At 41.3% G+C, this 19697-nt stretch overlaps 1 protein-coding gene across 1 annotated transcript in view; it reads right to left on the bottom strand.

Annotated features, from left to right (window-relative positions):
• Nucleotides 1–19697, bottom strand: part of TOX3 (TOX high mobility group box family member 3) — a 99451-nt gene that overhangs the window by 26809 nt on the left and 52945 nt on the right. Inside the window, exon 2 of the mRNA XM_035120017.3 lies at nucleotides 3683–3748. Within this exon, the coding sequence (XP_034975908.2) occupies nucleotides 3683–3748 (66 nt within the window). The remainder of the gene's footprint in view (nucleotides 1–3682; nucleotides 3749–19697) is intronic.

Genomic DNA, 19697 nt, shown 5'->3' with positions numbered 1-19697 from the left:
GTGCATTACTTGGGCATTGCAAAATTCAGAGAAATCCACATTTTGAAGGATGGCTGTGTATCGGTTTGCATATCGCTTCCGAATTAGGTCGGTCTGCCTTTAAAAGTGAACCAAATCAGATTTCTTCCCCAACCCTGCAAGTGTGCAATACTACTTTGACATTTGTCAGCCTACACTGGCTTAATTCTTTACTGCAAAAGTGGAGGCTTGGGGTGCAGGAGAAGGGACCCTTCCTTTAATGCATTATTTACATTGTCTGAAAGAATGACTTAATGCCAGTTAATTTAAAAATGATATGTTCAGTGAAAGATCTCATTAAGTGCTGGAAATTGTCATCCTTCAAACTGTTAATGATGATATAAATTAATAACCGCTTGAGAGAAAATGGAAACTGAAACACACACACACACACACACACACACACACACACACACACACACACACAAAGAGAGGGGGGTGGAAACTTCGCTTGCATATAAAACCTGTCAGCTGTCATTATTGGTCTCACACCAGAAATGATGAGGCAACACAGAGCTACAGTCTGCAGGAGTAATACTGACAGAGTCTTAAGAGACTTAAGCAGTCTTTCCTCAGTGCACAGTGAGCAACATGTACAAAGATTGCAACTTAATTCTGGTTCTGAAAGCTTTCTCTTACATTAGGGATGCATTTACTGATGCCTCGTAGGAAGAGGGGGCATCTTCATAGTGGGGAGGTGTGAAGTTCACCAACACAAAAGGATGGATTGGCCATGGAAGGCGGATGGCTAATGAACATAACCCTATGGCTACATTTGCCGTTACGTTTGGCACTAATATGGTCTAGTAACAGATGCAATGGTAATTTGCGAGTCATTTGCTACCCCATTACTGCTTAATGAAATCTAACATATCACATTAACAATATGGATAAACACTCATTCCTGATATGTGGCATTTGGCTGTTTTCATTACTGCAGTAATTAACACTTGAAATATTATTTCAATAAATATTTAAGGTGCTTCAGGAATTAATGGTGGGGGGGAAGCCTGGGTCACTGCCATCACGACATAGAAGCAAGTTGCAACAAAAAAGGTGACATGTCAATTTCTCATCTTAGAGATGGTCTTGTAATGCTAATTCCACAATGACTGCTGCATGCATGGCATTATATTAAAAGAAGCAGCACCAGCACGGATTTTCAGATTTGAGATGTCCACACTCAAAATACTGATGTTCACTTAAAAGTAAAAGCTGCGTAATTGAATTTGCTTATAGGGCAGTAATTGCAGAGTTATCCTCATGCTGCAGTGCAAATATTAACACTCAATCTTATTCCACTCCTTCAGTGTAATTAAACCAATAGTATAAGCTTTAAGCATGACATGGAGGAGGCAGCTGGATTAATTTCGAGAAGGGAACATTCCATGTTAAAAAAGAGAGAGAAATAAATCCATAATGCTTCCAGACATGTACAACCAAACTATACAATATTACAGCATTTTCTCAAAAAAGATATTCATCACGTTAGTAATATCTTCTTACAAGCATGTGGGGTGGGGAGCAGTATCTTGTAAACTAGTAATGATTTATTTAGGTTTTTTAAAAAAATAAGAATTCAAAACATCAAACTGTATCTCATGCCATGATTGCTGAAGTAATGTATGGATAAGTGGGTAAAATGAATGCAATCTAAATGGGGGGAAACCTCATAGTGAAGTAGTCTTATTCCAAATCACAGGGACTATTCACATTGTAAGAAGTGCCTGAATGGCATGTAATTTGATGGTGGAGAAAGGTACCATTATGTCCAGAACAGTAGATTGTTTTTAAGGGGTCATGTTACCAATCACAATTTTAAGAGCTATTAACTTTTCATACATTTCTCTCTTAGATTTCTTTAGGAGAGCTAGGGCTTGGGTAGGGGGGATAACTCCACCAACCCTCAACAAAAACTGTGTGTGTGGTTAAATGCCATCTGCACTGAAATGTTCAAAACATTTGTTCCTTTTGATAAAAATGCAAATCTGGAGAGCTGTTGTATCAACATATAACAGCCAATGTCTGACACGGTGAATTATCACAGCTGGAATTAAATTGTCTTTGAACAGCTGCTGGCAGTAGAGCTTTCATCAATGTTTGATTCAAATGGAGGAATGAAATTCTACAGAATGAAACATCATGTTGTCATTACAGATGGGGGTTTGTGTTCATTATCACAACTAACGCTGGAGCTGGTGCCAAGCAATCTTCCCTTATCTAGGCAGTCTTGTTGGAAGGAGAAAGAGAGAGAAAGAGGCAGAAGGCAGCCATTGTTTTAAAAAGCTGCTCATAAAAATACTATTTGGAATATAACCACAGCTACTGTAGAATTGCCCCCACCAATATTTTTTTCTCCTTATACCCTCACTCCCCATGGTGAGGGGGCACATTCACTGGGGAGAATGCTGTTTTGGACTCAGAATGGTCAACCCCCTCCACATTTTATTAATCTCAAGACTTTTTTTGCCCACGGTGTTGACCTCAAGCAGGATTCAGTTGCTGCCTACTACTTGCTGTCACCTTCATTCTCTACCATGTGCAATCTCTATATTTCTGTAAATAAGAAAAGGAGAAGGAGGGGCAGGCACATCCATGGGGGTAATGGCTGCATATGATATTGTCTAGGCATTTGCTTTGGCCAAAAACAGTACAGACTGGAACTGATGTCACTACCACTGCACTGACATCCTTTAACTAGCTGTCAGGGGGGAGAGAGGGAGAGGGAGAGGGAGAGGGAGAGGGAGAGGGAGAGGGAGAGGGAGAGGGAGAGGGAGAGGGAGAGGGAGAGGGAGAGAAGAAGAAGAAGAAGAAGAAGAAGAAGAAGAAGAAGAAGAAGAAGAAGAAGAAGAAGAAGAAGAAGAAGAAGAAGGAAGAAGAAGGAAGAAGAAGAAGAAGAAGAAGAAGAAGAAGAAGAAGAAGAAGAAGAAGAAGAAGAAGAAGAAGAAGAAGAAGAAGAAGAAGAAGAAGAAGAAGAACTACAAGAACAAAGTGGTTGGCATCCCTTTCTGCTTACTACCCCGCTCCCACCTCTCGCCCTCCCAGGCTAGAGGCCAAATTCATCACCTCTATGACCTAGTCAGGCCCCATCAATTCAGATCTATGGTTTCTTCTTAAGCCTGCTGTTGAACACTTTCCACTGAAAGACTCTTCCTCATTTCCCCAGGAAACAAATGATGCCACCAACTGTGCTGCTTTCCTTTTGTTTTCGTAATAGTGTTAAGAACCCAAATTAAAAATAAAATGTTTGTATCCATGACCATAATTAGCGCATTAGCTTCTAATGACTGCTACTCTGTTTGCTTTAAAGATGTACACCTACTGTGCCTTTCATTTGTTTCCTTCTGGTTACATTTTTAGGAGGAGGGAGGCGTTGTTTTCCCACATATGTATGTGTATATATAGAGAGAGAGAGCAGATTTGCTTCTATTGACATGCTATGTAAGTAACAGTCTAACAGACAAGTAAATTGACTGGTAATGGAGAGCTGTCAGGTTATTTTCTCTCTCATTAAAGTCTGTATTTTGCGCTCCATAAAACAGAAAACCCAAAAATCAGCACTTTGCCCGTCATCCACTGAAAAGTCTGTAAAAATTATCAAAGCAAATGTCAGGGTTTGAGCATTAGGTGGGAAACGGGGGAGAGAGAGAAATTCAACGCCTACCTCGTTTGCAGTGAGAAATGCATTGTTGGCCTCGGCCATGTTCATGTAGTTATTGTTGTTGCCGAACTGAAAAAAAGAGAAAGAGACACCTACATTTTAACAACATATACCACAACAAAAACAGTCAAGTTCTGAATGCATAGAAGACTTTAAACACAAAGGACATTATGACTTAATTTGCAATACCCTAACAATATCAGACAACCCCCATTCACTCCAAAACACAAATGTTACAAGGACAATTGAAACTGTAAGCTGGGTGATTTATAAAATTACATTGCCATACTCTGGGCACTTCTTATGTTTCCAAGCAAGTACCATGTGCCATTGAGGTTCACTGGAGCTCCATGTAGAAAACTGGTTCTTAGAATGATTGGCACACAAACATAGTGTTCATTGGACTTCCACAGGAGTTATGGTAGCCACATATGCATCACCAAAAGAGAGGAAAGGAAATTATGCAGTTATTGATAAATTTTGCACGTGTTGATAATGAGTATGAGCATATATGCCAATTTAAAAATAATCCCTACAATTTAAAGAGAAATACAGTGCATCCCACTATAATGCCAATCTGCCCAGATGCTAACTGTTGATGGTCCACTTCAGGGCCCCTCCTGCTCTCCCTTTGTGGTGGTTATCTTTAAATCAGACTTTGAATAGAGGACACCTCCAAATAGAGGGCTGTCTTCTGTGAAATAGGGCTTATGGTTACCCTACAGAGAGGGAATACAGAGACATGGGAATTTGTATCAATCCAGAGCAGATCATTGAGTCAATACAAAATTGGTTGACACTGGCTCAACAGAGTTTCAGATGGCACTATGGTGTCTGCGGCCAGTGCAGGGAAGACTGAGGAAATCTGCACAGGAGATTGTTTTTGGCCTGAATCAGGCCACAATTTTATTGATTACAGGTAAGAGTAGGCATTGAACATGTACCCAGCCTCAGGCAGCCTGCATGCTGGCTGATAGGAACCCAGTGGGTCGACCCTGTGTTGGGGAGTCGCACCCAACATGGATCAGGTACCACAATCCTCCACAGGCCTGCCATTGGTCCACATATGGACTCCTGGACAGAGTCACCCATTCCTAGACCCCTTTAATGGGATACCTACATGACTAAACATCCAGCCCAATGCGTTATCCACTAAAGTTGTGACAGTTGCTAAGAGGTAGGTGAAAATCTGCAAGCCAACCAATCTGCTTGCAGGAGAAAATCCCTCTCTGGCCCCAAATATGGTGACCGATTAACCACAGCAAGGTCCTTACACCAACTTGCCCGCTCCCCCACTGAGCGGGCCCCAACAGTATGGATGGGTGGGAGGTAAATCCCACATTGAATAGCCAAGAGGGTGGGCTGCTCCACATTGCCCTCCTAAATACACAGGGATGGACAGATCACAGCCCTCCATGCCCATACCTGGCCATGAAGAACAAAGGCAATCATTCCTGGATCCAGTTCAATCGTTCAGCCAACGCTGCCCCCCACCAAGCCCAAGTGAGCGGATATTCTCAACCCTATTGGAAGAAGAGGCAGACTGAAAACTTGGGACTTCCAGCAGAACTCTGCCTCTGAGCTACAACCCTGAGTCCTTGGGGAGAGCCTAGGCTAATTATTGTGCAAGCTATTCATATGGCCAGGCCACAAATAGTGTGGCCTGTTATTCTTTTGAAATGAAATCTGAAAAGTTGGTCAACCTTGTGCTGGCAGTAGATAATAATAATGGTGGCTGAGATATTTTCATTCCCTACTTCTGCAGTCACATTCGGTGTGGGATACAAAAACAGAGCTAAATATCTATATCCCATAATACAAAAAGCCCATACATACAATAAAACAATAATGTAAGTTAAAATAAACAATTCCACTCCATATATAATAAAACAGCTTGTAAAAAGAGGCAGCAATATGATCAGTCAATCAACCTTGCTGAAACAAATGGGGTTTCAATTTCTGTCTTAAGCTACATGAAACTCACTTGGAAAGGCATTCCAGAACCACTGTGCCACTACTGAAAAGACCCTGTCTCTTGTTCTAATATGTCAAATCCCACAAAATGGCAGAAAGGACCTCTGAAGCTGATTTTAGGACAAGGGCAGATAGTTATGTGAGGGAGGTGGTAACTGCAACTGATAGACCCACATACTACCCTTTCTGGCTAACTGTTTGCTTGTTGATAGAGATGGTAGAAGAGATGTTTGTTATGCCGTTTGTTAGCTGGGATAAGCCAGTTTAGCATAGTGGTCAAAGTGCCTAAGCATGGACCTCCCCCAACCCTAGTCAATACCCTAACGATGACCACTTCCATCTTTTGGAAGACTTACCAGCTAAGAAAGAGCAACATATTAGTATGCAATCTCCACTCAGCCATGCCACTCACAGACTTTTGGAAGATAGTGTGGTAGTAAAGTGGTTAGAGTATCAGAGTAGGGTTTGGGAGACCTATGCTCAATATGCTGCTAAGCCATGAAGCTCACTGGGTAATCATGGACCTATCACTTTCTTTCTCTCTCTCTCTCTCTCTCTCTCTCTCTCTCTCTCTCTCTCTCTACCTGACCCACCTCATATGGATGTGGGGATAACATAGTTGGAGAGAAAACCATATATGCTACCCTGAGTTCCTTATGCTACCCTGAGTTCCTTCAATGAACAGCAGGATAAAAATGTACTAAACTATCAGACAAAACTCCTTAGAAAAACTTCTGTATCACTTGAAACCATGTAACACATTCGTGTACTTCACCATGTGATTATTCAACAGATATGAATTCACTGAAAGGCGGTGTTTGGAACGATACACAAAATTCTGCCTCCAAGTTTCTCGGGTGCTAAGATCAGCAGAGGGGTGCTTCTTGATAGTTCCTCCCCCATCAGAGGTTCGGGGAGTGGTGGCCCACGAGAAGGCATTCTCTGAGGTGGTCCCTAAGTTGTGGTACTCCCTCCTCACAGATGTGTGCCTCTCACCTTCATTACACAGCTTCTAGTAAATGCTGAAGAAGCACATTTTTACCCTTGCTTTTGACACTGGATGTGAATTATTTTTAGGACACACATTATTTTTGTACAGTGGTACCTCGGTTTATGAACACAATTGGTTCCAGAAGTCTGTTCATAAACTGAAGCATTCATAAACTGAAGCAAACTTTCCCATTGAAAGTAATGGAAAGTGAATTAATCCATTCCAGACGGTCCGCGGAGTAAGCGTTCATAAACTGAAGCAAACTTTCCCATTGAAAGTAATGGAAAATGAATTAATCCGTTCCAGATGGGTCCGTGGCGTTCATAAACCGAAAATTCATAAACCGAGGTGTTCATAAACCGAGGTTCCACTGTACTTGCAAGCTATTTTAAACAGTTCTTAATATTATGCTTTAATGTTTTAACCTGCCCAGGGACCTTAGGGTGAAGGGTGAGTAATTAATTATAATTATAATTTGGACATGCAAGCCATTCCTTGATTCTGTAACCAGTGACAAAGTGACAAAAATGCAGACTGGTCCTTTGAAAACTAGGGATCGAGTGCCCTGGGATTATCACTTTCCTTTCTGTGGAGGGGCTATACCTGTCTTAGAGGTAGCTACAGGCAGTTGCCTCTATACTCTAGAAGTGCCTCTTCTTCTACTCCTGCCCTCTCTATCCTGACAAATGTAATCACTGCAAATCATGAAAAGTCTCCCTTCCATAGCTCATAGGACTGAATGATAGGAGAGGAGAAACACACTCTGCCTCATTTGAGAAATGCATTGTGCAGGAAAGCTCAAGTTACCAGTTAGGAGCCAAATTGCAAAGTATAAAAATCTTGGACATATATGGATGTATCTTTATATTTGTTCCGAAAGCCATACAGTGGAACCTCGGTTTATGAACACCTCGGTTTATGAATTTTCGGTTTATGAACGCCGCGGACCCATCTGGAACGGATTAATTCATTTTCCATTACTTTCAATGGAAAAGTTTGCTTCAGTTTATGAACGCTTCAGTTTATGAACAGACTTCCGGAACCAATTACACCCATGCTTCAGTTTATGAACAGACTTCCGGAACCAATTGTGTTCATAAACCGAGGTAACACTGTATTGGCATTTCACAAGCTTTGGTTTTCAGGAATAGAACCCACTAGCAGGTGATTCTCTCGCCAGCTAGAACAATAAGCCAGGAAGATTCAAGCAAAGCCAAATAAACTGTCATTCCAATTTCAGAAGAAGACGGGATAAGCTTTACTTGGCATTAATTGTTGACGGAGGCTTAAAAAAAATGCGAGTTTAATATTAATATTTTAGGAATCATTAAAATAACTTGTTGATTGTTATCACTAGATGAAGAACTGCTCCTTTATACAAACTGAGATCAGTGGTCCATCTTGCTAAGTGTGGTTTACAAAGATGGGTGTCAGCAATTCAGAGGTTCAGCCAGTCTTCCACGGCCCTGCCTGGAGATGCTGGGGATGGAACCCAGGGCCTTGTGCAGGCAAGCTTTCATCACCAAGTAGTCAAAAGACTATGTCAGGAGTCCATCCTCTCTTGGTTGTGTGACTCAAACATATGCTTTGCTTTGGTGAATCTTGTTTAACAAATTTAGCCAGAGGGCAACCATGTTAAGATGTTTTTCAAACACTTTTTTTTTGCAACAACAACAACCACAAAATCTCCCAAAGGAATTTGCAAGCAGCTGCTTACTCCTTCACAGACTTTACTAAGTTGTGAACAGCGAAGATGATTCACAGCACTACAAAGTGCTGTGCATGTTAGCTCATTATCACTGCCCTACAACCACCACCATATACTGGAGGATAGTGCACGCTGCAGCAGGGTACCTTTTTCAGACCCAGGGCCGCATTTCCTTCTGTGCCACCTTCTAAGTGATGGGTGGAGAAACAAATGCAAATTTGACCTCTGTAGAGTGTTATGGATGCCAGGGAGGGCATTAGGTTTGGGGCCTCTTGAGTGCCTGTAGTTTGCATGCCTATACAGCAGGGGTCAGCAACCTTTTTCAGCCGTGGGCCAGTCCACCATCCTTCAGACCCTGTGGTGGGCCAGACTATATATACTGTATATATATATTTGGGGAGGGGGTGAACGAATTTGTATGCCCCACAAATAACCCAGAGATACATTTTAAATAAAAGCACACATTCTACTCATGTAAAAGCACGCTCATTCCTGGACCGTCTGCGGGCTGGATTGAGAAGGCGATTGGGCCGCATCCGGCCACCGGGCCTTAGGTTGCCTATGCCTGCTATACAGCAATTTCAAACAGCCACCAGAAGACCAATTTTTACGTGAATTGCTCTTGAGATCTTAGATAGTGTCTACCTGGGAGCACTGGAAATCTCCTGACATATGTTTCAGGTGTTTCTTCGTGTTTGTTTTTTAAAGATACATGTTAAGTACAGTCAGGAGAAAGCTGCAAGGCAGCACATACTTCTCTGTGTTACTCAAGGCAGAATCATAATCATTTTTGGAATCACAAAGTGCTTTCCCCACGAAGACTCTTCTGTCATGGGAAAGCCCAAACCCAACACTTGCAAAGCCTTTAAAACTGGATTGGCTGATCTCAAATTCCCTTGTATATCCACTGCAAAATGGCATCAGTCTTGCAGTAGGTGTAGTATTTGCAAGATTACAAATGATCCAGAGACTGGATTAGAAGAAACAAACTTTACTTAGCAGCATGCTGCTACCAAACTATATACAAAACTACAACTAGTCAGATCTTGGCATCCTCCCCCTGCTGGTCTCATCCAGAACCCATTTCCCTCCAGTACAACCATTAGTACCTGCTCACATTATACTGGGCGTGGTAATTGTATGAACTCACCCAAAACACCTTCCACCTCGATGCCAAAGTAGCAAAACACAGAAAATATCAGTTCTCCTGAACTCTGGAAATCTCAGCTGGTGTAAATTGCAACAGTTTTTTAACACAGAGAGACCTCTCTGAAGTAAATGAATGCTACAGTGATTCTATGTTTGTAGCAACTCAAATTTATTGCAAGTGCATAAATCACAAGTAGTCCAAAATACAAGATTGGGAACTGGAAATACAAAATATTCTGTGGTTTTATTTATGTTTTTAACGTAAACTGTACCTGCTTTAAGTATGTGTTTTGGGGACCTGTCCTGGAGCCATTTGATAAATAAACATAGCCTATGAAAATCCCTGAAGGCCAGAGAGGTCTGTACCCGAGGTTCCCCATATCAGAGTTAACCAATGGCATTCAAACAGTGTATTTAATTACTCTTATTAGATGCACAGTGATGAATCCTATTAGTTCTACAAACAAATACTATTGGTGATTTATAATTAATTATCCCAGTGGGATTTTTGTTGGTTATATGTGGCCTCTTTCTACAGAAAATTAAGCCTACCATAGTTAGACAGATCTTCATCTAGACCAGGTGCTGCTGAAATACAACTCCCCAGCAAAGATGGCCAGTGAGATGTATAGTTCAGCAACATCTAGAGGGCCAAAGGGTATCTGCACCTAATCTACAGAATAATCTGCTCTGACCCCTTTACCCAAGACCCCTAGGGTCTTGGGTAAAGGCCTTTTCCAATTTTCCAATACTGCTAACTGGTATCCTTTTAAGTGAGTTGTTGCAAATTAAACCTGATATCTTCCTGTACACAAAGTATGTGCTTTACTACTGAGATACAGCCTATGTAATTATTTTTGTAAGAAACTCTCTCATTCTACCGGCACAAAGAAAGAAAAACAAAAGAAGAACTAAGTTCTGAGCCAAACCTTTAGCAGCGGCTAGATAGACTATCTATCTAGGCTAGTACTGTCAACTCAGGTTGGCAGCAGCTCTCCAGGGCCTCAGAGGGAGGAGTCTTTTCTAACCTTTTCTGGAGGTGCTGGGGTTTGGATTTGGGACCTTTTGCAAGGCACACATATGCTGTCACATTACCTCCCATTTGTGCTCCACTGATTCAGTGCTTCCCCTAGGATCATGCAGACTGCGCCTCTGGGATCTGATGCTCACATGGAAGACCCAGCTCACACTGGGTTAAGGGAAAGTATTGCACTGCCTCTCTACCACAATAATAGTGCCTACCCAAAAGAAATCATAGCCTTCCCTGATGGATCATCATCATACTAATGATTTTTAGTAGAAATAATTGATTTCCTCTCTATGGTTTTATCTGCTGATATATCTGTATATCTCCATTGTTATCTTGTATATTTAGAGCAGGGGTGGGGAATCTCAAACCCATGGGTCAAACGCGGCCCTCTGGGCCTCTTTTTCTGGCCCTAGGAACACTCCCTTTCTCTAGGCCACAGTCCCTCTCCCAAAGCCACACCTTTCCCCAGCCTTGTTCCATGCCTCCTTGTGTTTTTGCCTGTCCATAATGTATCATTGAAAAGTGTTAATATCACCCTCATTTTACAGTCTATAACTCCTTATTGTGAAAAAAAATTCTATATTGAATGTGGTCTATACGTTTGACTAAATAAATAAACTAACCAGGGAAGACTAAAACCAGCATTTGTTGAAAAGGTCCATTGTGTCTCAGGTTACATCTACAAAGATTTATATTTAACTATATAATACACACACACACACACACACACACACACACACACACACACACACACCATAGCTGCCAAGTTATCCCTTTTTTAAAGGGATTTTCCATTATGCTGAATAGGCTTCCTCGTGAGAAAAGGGAAAACTTGGCAGCTATGACACACACACACACACACACACAGTATAAATATGTCATTGATGCATTTCGTTTTTCAAAGCACCCACTTCACACATTCACAGTAATTTATTCCATCCCCCAAATCAAGATTTCATGGTGACTTTTTGCACACAGTCTTATTACTCATTACTCATTCAGGTGCTGCAAAAAGTGACACGATAGACTTTTGCGTGTCACTGAACCGAGAACAAAGTAGGATTTACATGGAAAACACTAATGGTTCTTAAAAGAGCTGTTCTCTCAAACACTGCTTTATTTATAAACACACACACTCTAAAATGAATGAAAGAAAAGATAGATGAATAATAATAATAAAAAGCATCAGCACAGCCTGTACATGAGCTAAAATCCCAGAGAAATGCAGTAAAGTGCAGAATGTAGTACTAGCAACAGAGTCCAGCTTCCCAAGAACTATTGGGAAGTGTGGTGGAGTCTCCTTCTTTGGGGTTCTTTAAGCAGAGGCTTGACAGGCATATGTCAAGAATGCTTTGATAGTGTTTCCTGCTTGGCAGGGGGTTGGAATGGATGGCCCTTGTGGTCTCTTCCAACTCTATGATTCTATGATTCTATTATCCATTCAAGACTGGATTACTGCAATGCGCTCTGCATGGACCTTCCCTTGCGCTTGACATGAAAGCCACAGTTAGTGCTGAATGCTGCAGCACAATTACTGACAGGAATGAGATATTGTCAGCATATAACACCTTCACTCAGAGATCTGCACTCGTTGCTGACTTGATACCAGGCCAAGGTCAAAGTGTGACTACTGTATTAGTATATAAAGCCCTTACAGACAAGGCCACTTTATCTGCAAGATTGCCCTACTCCATATATGCCCACTCAACCACTTCAACCTTGGGAACTGGCACTCTTACAACAGATGCCACATATTACTTGTTCCACATTGGTAAGAACCCAACAAATTAGTGTGGCAGAATCTACACTTTGGAACTGTCTGCCTAAGGATATCATGCAGGCCCTTTACTGTACTCTTTTTAGTGCCTGGTAAAAACACTTTTCCCTAGATAGGCCTACCCAGGTATGTAGAATGTTGGTGCTTGTTTTGATCTGGTTTTAGTTTTGCTGATTTTTTTGAAGATTTCGTATCATTGTTTTTAACTGTTTTCACTGATAATTGTACTTTTTTATTCTCTTCGTAAAATCACCTTTTTTTTTTACAAAAGCAGTGTATAAATTTTATGAAATAAATGATAACTAAAAAGCCATCCAAGTGCACTGCAGAACTATGAAATAGCACAGGAGAGCCTAACCACGTGATTCAGGGCACCTGGAGAGCCAGGTGCCATTGGACTCCAATTCCCATCAGCCTCAGCCATTATGGCCAATGGTCAGGGATGATGCGACTGTAGTGGAGGGCAACAGGTTCTCCACACCTGCCTTAGTGGAAAATAACATTGTCCCAAAGGAAACTTACAGTCTGAATAGAAAGAGCATGCTGCCAACGTCTAGGGATGTGGGTGATGCAGAAGGCCACATGGAATTAGACCAAGGGTCCATGCAGCATGTTTCCCACCCCAGATCTAGACAATAAATAATAATGAAAACCAGAGTGGAATAAGGACTGGGTAAGAAATCATTCTCTGAACTGTTAGCACATGAATGTAATTACTGTAGAGTCTATGGCTAATCAGCTGTGAATTGTATCCATTAATTAGTATCGGCCCTGGAGAAATGAAGGGAGGGAATCAGTAACAATGTTAACACTGAAAAGCTCTGCTGCCCTGCCGAAATGTGGGTCTCTTAGCATCTGAAGTCGAGCAGGTAGCTCGAGTGGTACTCACCTGAAGCAGGAATTACAAAGTGCTTCTTGCATATCTTTTGTATCTATACAAGGTTTACTATTAATGGCTTTTAATTTAAAGAACTCTTGGTGATCAGCTGGGAGCAGCTATAAATCATGCTAAGTAGAACAAAAGGTTCCCATGTTTTGCTCCTAGTAAAATATTTGATTTGCAAGAGACAGGTCAAAAAGCTTAGCACAAAATGGTTCTTACACTGCAACCCACTATTTGCTGCTTTTTGTTTGTACAACTCCCTTTTCATTTTAGTGGATTGAACACAGGGGAAGAGCTCAATGAATTACAATTGTATTTCCCTAACCCATACCCCACTCTCAAGTTTTGGCCATCATTTAGCCAGATGATTGAACAAATAATTCGGAGCACATGGGGTGGAAGACCAAGAATTGCATGTCACTGACCAGAATCACAGTCTTTAACATAGAGCCAGTGCAGTATAGTGGTTAGAGTGCCAGACCTGGGAGAGTTCAAATCCCCACTTGGCCCATGCATCTCACTAGGTAACTCTCAGCCTAACCTACCTCAGAGGGTGGTTGTGGGGATTACATGAGGAGAGGGAAAACCATGTACACCACCTTGAGCTTCTTGGAGAATAAAGGTGCAATATAAATGCAATGAATAAAATAAACAAACAAACATAGGCTAAACAAATTGCCAATTGTTCATCAGGGCATTGCTTTGAACAGAAGAAAGTTAATGATCACTCAACGGTAATCTACTGCAAGAATTAAAAGCAGTCAAAATCAGTAAATTATTTAAAAGGCTATGGTCAGTTCTGGAAGTAAGGTGACGTAAGTGTCACAATCAGCACCTTTGCTGTAAGAAAAATGGAAGTGGAGTGGCTTTGAAGGAAGAAGGAGCAGGGGAAAATGTAGTTAAGAATGAGGCCTTTTGCTAATTAAACAATTGATGGCCTTTTAAACTGTGGAGAGGGTATTGTTTTTGTTTGTTGCTATATTATGTATTTTTGTGTTTTATTTTGTAAAATATAAATATGTGATCCTCAGATGAAGGGCGGGATAGAAATTTTATTAACAAAAGTGTGATGATTAGGCCAGACTCAGATTTTTTCTGCCTGAAAATGAATAGGATAGTTATAGGTCTGCCTGAAATGAAATGGGGTGGCACCCCACCCTACCCTGAGCAATGGGGACCATTGATCCGCAAAGCAAACTGCTAATTTCAGTCCATTACAAAGCTGTAAAGTTCTTTAGAACCAGGCGAATCACAGAATTTCAACTCCCCACCCAACCACTTCCAAGATTCAGATCCTAATCAGCCATTTAATAATAATAATAATAATAATAATAATAATAATAATAATAATAATAAATTAATTCTTATACCCCACCCATCTGACTGGGTTGCCCCAGCCACTCTGTTCTATTCAGCAGAGGAGATAGGAGTCATGAACCCAGCCATTAACCATCAAATAACTCTTCCATATTTTCACAGCTAGGTTTGTAAGCAACATCTACAACTGGGGTGGGGAACCTTTTTAGCCTAAGAGCCACATTCTCTTCTGGGAAAATTTCAGTGCTGGGTGGGACCGGAGGCAAGAGTGGGAGGAACAACGAAATGCAAACTTGTTCCTTGACCTTTGTATGATAGGCTAGTTTCCACACACACTCAAAACACCCCTCTCTATCTACCGTGCAAACCAGTGATGTATTTACTGTATTGGAGTTCAAGGACAAATTGCAGCCAGGCAAAAACACGTAAAATGTGAAGCAAGGCCAGCCAGGGGTGTGGCCCAGAGAGAGGGAGCGTGGTCTAGGGAGAATTCCAAAGGCCAAATGGAGAGGCCTTTGGAGGGCTGCATTTGGGCCATAGGCCTGAAGTTTCTCACACCTGATATACAACATTCTTCAATAGGTTCCTAATATTTGCAATGCACTCGCAAGCTTAATCAACATATCCTGTTGCCCTTCCTTTCTCAGAGCCAGTTTTCACTTTCAAGGAGCCTGGTTGGCATCTTCAAGGGAGATTTGGAGAGCTGGCAGAATAGAATAGAATAGAATAGAATAGAATAGAATAGAATAGAATAGAATAGAATAGAATAGAATAGAATAATTTATTGGCCAAGTATCAACCATACTTGGAATTTTGCTTCGACTACATTGGAATGTAAGAAAAACTACCTCATACAAACACTATTCCCCTCACAATACAACAGCACAGTGAAAAAACCACATACCACCAACTGACCTCCCTTTCGCCCACAACTACAGATTCAACAATTTGATGGCACAAGGATAAGTGGGAGCTCTTGCCTCCACATTTACAATCATCCATTTGTGTGTGTGTGTGGTTTTTCTCTCATCTTTCACCATGAAGACCTGTTTCCGCTGATTATCACATTAGAATAGCCTTCTATCAGCAATGCAAGCCATCCTCAATGGTAATAGCCACTTATTGCTCAATGGCTGATGCACAGTAGTGCTGTAAACCTGAAGCTTCTTTCAGCTGTAAGAAGCCTAATGTACACAAGGATTCCCTACACTCATAGCCTTCCTTACTCACCCACTCCAGCAAAGGAGAAAGCTCCACACAACCTGCTTTCATAAATGTAAAGCTGCTGGCTCACTTAAGTGAATAAGTGAGAAAATTATGGATGTGTGTCACATGGAGCTGTGCACTGGAGTATGGGAATGTCGTTCAGTGCTATATATAATGCAGATATTTCCTACTATTTGTGCCGTTAGGTGTCAAACCCACAACTGGCTCATTACTTAAGTATAACTTCCTTTGAAAAGGACAATAGGCGGCAAGGGGTTATTTTGTTAATCTGTCTGGCCCAGGCAGCATTAGCTGCAATATCACAACTGAGAGATGCAACGTAACAAAAAAAGGGGGAGGGGGGACAGCACCAGCCATAACTATTGCATCTGATTATAAATATCCAAATAGGTATTTCAAGGATTAAGGCTGGTGGCTCCCGCCATACTGGTTTCAACAAGGCTTAAGCACTTTGCAAGGGATTGTGGATGATTAAATTGACAAAGATGCTAATGGAGTATTACATGTTAGCAAGTTAATTTTTAAAAAAACAACACCCACATGCAACCCTAATAGCAAGTTTTTATTATCTTTATCTTCTTATTAAGTTATTCATGTAGGATCATATATTGTTATTATGTTGTGACCCATCTAGCAATGATTGGGTGAAAGGTGGGGTGTAAACACTGGGGGGGGGAAGGGCCCTAATATGAGACATTTCATATACTTTCTTTTAAGCAACAAGCAATCATTATTCATCCATTCATCCCACCCACCCACCCTTCTCTGCTTAACAGTTCTTAGATTGTAGAGCTATGAATAGGGACTGGTTATTTGTATAAATATGTATATTCCTGATGTATCAATTGTGTAAAATTGCAGTCAGGATTAATTGTATCCATAGAATTATTGAGGTGGGGAAAACTAGAATTTGGTTCTTTTTTAAAAAAACAAAAACAAAATTGGTATACAGTATTTCATATTATTCCAAAAAAATACCTTCTTCGAAAGCATTCACGCTCATAATATGTTTCTGTCTCCATTTTGTTAAACTCAAGTCATAAGAGGTTGAGCTATCCTTATGGGTAAAGGAAACATAATGATCCCAAAAGATGTAATTAAAGACCAGAACTAAATTACTTTACAGGTTTAACTACTGTATCTTAATAACTCCACTAGATAACATCTTTTTCAGCATTTGAGTGGGTTTCATTACGTTGCTGGATGTCTGATAAGGGCATGAATTAAGGATGAGTATTAGGGCTTTTTATTTTTGTTTGTTAGCTCACCATGTTCATAGCTTCTCTGATTGAATGAAATGCCAAATTAAATTAATGGAGATGGTTAAGTCTAGTTTGCTGGTGGGAAGCCGCATGGAAAGTGGGACAGCCTAGACAATAAACTGTCTGTAATTAGAAGATGAGAAGCCGAATGCTGCTTCAATAAGATTATCCCAAACAACTACAACATACACTAACATTTTCTTGCCTACAATAACAAAAAAAGGCAAGCAAATCAAATGGAAAGTTTGCTTCAGCTGAGCATCTTAGTCATTGCAGTAGGTTTAGATAAAATATATTTTGTGCATTGTACAGCTTCCACTAGTCTTCACAATACAGTGGCCCAGTTCCCATGTGATGCTAAGCCAAACCATGGCTAAGCATGAATGAGCCAGTGTGTGGATAATCACAGCAAAAATGGCAGTCACTTCACTCTTTCACATGCTGCCATGCTACCTGGAGCCAGGGCCAGCCCAAGATATTTTGGCACATGAGGTGAAACCACACCTGCTAGAGTCATATTCCAGGAATAGTGTGTAAAGCCAAAATCACACATCAAAACTCATGGGGGGTTCAATGGCAGGTGGGGTTGAAAAAAACAGATTTCCCAGACGTCCGCTCCTGTTTTGTCCCCCTTTAAGTAGCCAAGTGCGTAAAGCTGAATGCACGCAAGTTAAATGTGTGTAAGTTGTGTTACCTGCATATATAATGGAAAGTCATTCATTAGAGCAAATGGGGCATGGCCCCACCAACCCCAGTCTACCCCCAGTTAGTCCACATCTCCATGGGGTGGCACTGGCTGTCAGCTTCCTTTATCTTTGTCTCACTGTCGCCATTGCAAAAGGTAGCAGGGAGGAGGATGGAGGCACAACTAGAATTTGTTGGCTCCACCTGTAATTAGCACTGGCTCCCTTGCTTTCCATCCAACCAGTCCTAATAAATACCAATCAGCAATGAATATATGCCACAGGTATGGATGGCTAATGAGCTTTGCTGAGAGTTTCAAGATATGGGAGGGATGGGTATATTTACAAGTCCTTTTGGCCATTAATCATTGTCTTTACCAAATGTGGTGTCCTACATTCTAAGGAAATGGGGATAGTCACTTTCAGCATTTTGCAGAAGCTTGCAGCTAGTCTTAAACTTCAGAGGCCTAAACCAGGGCTGAGAAGCCTTTAAAGATCAAATCCCCTCAGCAGGGGAATAAACCTGTGACGCTCCATATCTTGTGGGACTCCAATTCCCACCATCCTCAGTTAGCATTGGTCAATGTTCAGGGATGATGGGAGCTGGAGTCCAGCAACATTTGGAGGGCCCGGGTTACCTAGCCCTGAAATAAATAAAATAAGTGTATGTACCATTGTATTTATGAATGGAATCTTTAATTTCACAGTATTTCTCACAGATGTGATCATAAAAGAAGAAGTTGAAACATATAGGGTTGTATCCAATGCCAGCCCGACTGAGAGTAGGCCCAATGAAATTAATAACTAACTTAGGTCCCTTAATTTCAATAGGTCTACTCTGAATGAATCTTAGTTGGACACAACCCATTTGTTGTTGTTGTTTAGTTGTTTAGTCGTGTCCGACTCTTCGTGACCCCATGGACCAGAGCACGCCAGGCACTCCTGTCTTGCACTGCCTCCCACAGTTTGGTCAAACTCATGTTCGTAGCTTCGAGAACACTGTCCAACCATCTTGTCCTCTGACGTCCCCTTCTCCTTGTGCCCTCAATCTTTCCCAACATCAGGGTCTTTTCCAAGGATTCTTCTCTTCTCATGAGGTGGCCAAAGTATTGGAGCCTCAGCTTCACGATCTGTCCTTCCAGGGAGCACTCAGGGCTGATTTCCTTAAGAATGGATAGGTTTGATCTTCTTGCAGTCCATGGGACTCTCAAGAGTCTCCTCCAGCACCATAATTCAAAAGCATCAATTCTTCGGCGATCAGCCTTCTTTATGGTCCAGCTCTCACTTCCATACATCACTACTGGGAAAACCATAGCTTTAACTATGCGGACCTTTGTTGGCAAGGTGATGTCTCTGCTTTTTAAGATGCTGTCTAGGTTTGTCATTGCTTTTCTCCCAAGAAGCAGGCGTCTTTTAATTTCGTGACTGCTGTCACCATCTGCAGTGATCAAGGAGCCCAAGAAAGTAAAATCTCTCACTGCCTCCATTTCTTCCCCTTCTATTTGCCAGGAGGTGATGGGACCAGTGGCCATGATCTTGGTTTTTTTGATGTTGAGCTTCAGACCATATTTTGCGCTCTCCTCTTTCACCCTCATTAAAAGGTGCTTTAATTCCTCCTCACACAACCCATAGTACTTAGTATGGAAGCAGAATATGTGGGTCTGGTGTTTACACTGACTTGGGCCTGTAGTAGGCTGTACCCTGTTCGGATCTTATATTGATGAGGCTACATCTCTCAGAGTGTAAGAAGAAAGTTGGCATGAAGGTGGGAGAGAAAGTGAAAGAATGAAGGAAGCATGGAATGTTGAAAGTTTTGACTTCGGCAATGCTGATTTTCCTGTAAAGCAAGTTTCTTATGGTTTCTTATAAACTGGGTTGTGACAACTTTCTGATCACCATAAAAAAGCTTTTAGTGCCATATGTAAGCAGAATGTGAACCCTATTGATCAATTCAGAATATATTCTGGTTGATGGAGATGTTCTCCAATGCAGTTGCTTTGTCTTAATAAACAAAGTC

Source organism: Zootoca vivipara, chromosome 6, assembly GCF_965207765.1.
Source record: "Zootoca vivipara chromosome 6, rZooViv2.hap1.1, whole genome shotgun sequence".
Taxonomy (NCBI): Eukaryota; Metazoa; Chordata; class Lepidosauria; order Squamata; family Lacertidae; genus Zootoca; species Zootoca vivipara.
This window is presented reverse-complemented; position numbering and strand designations above follow the sequence as displayed.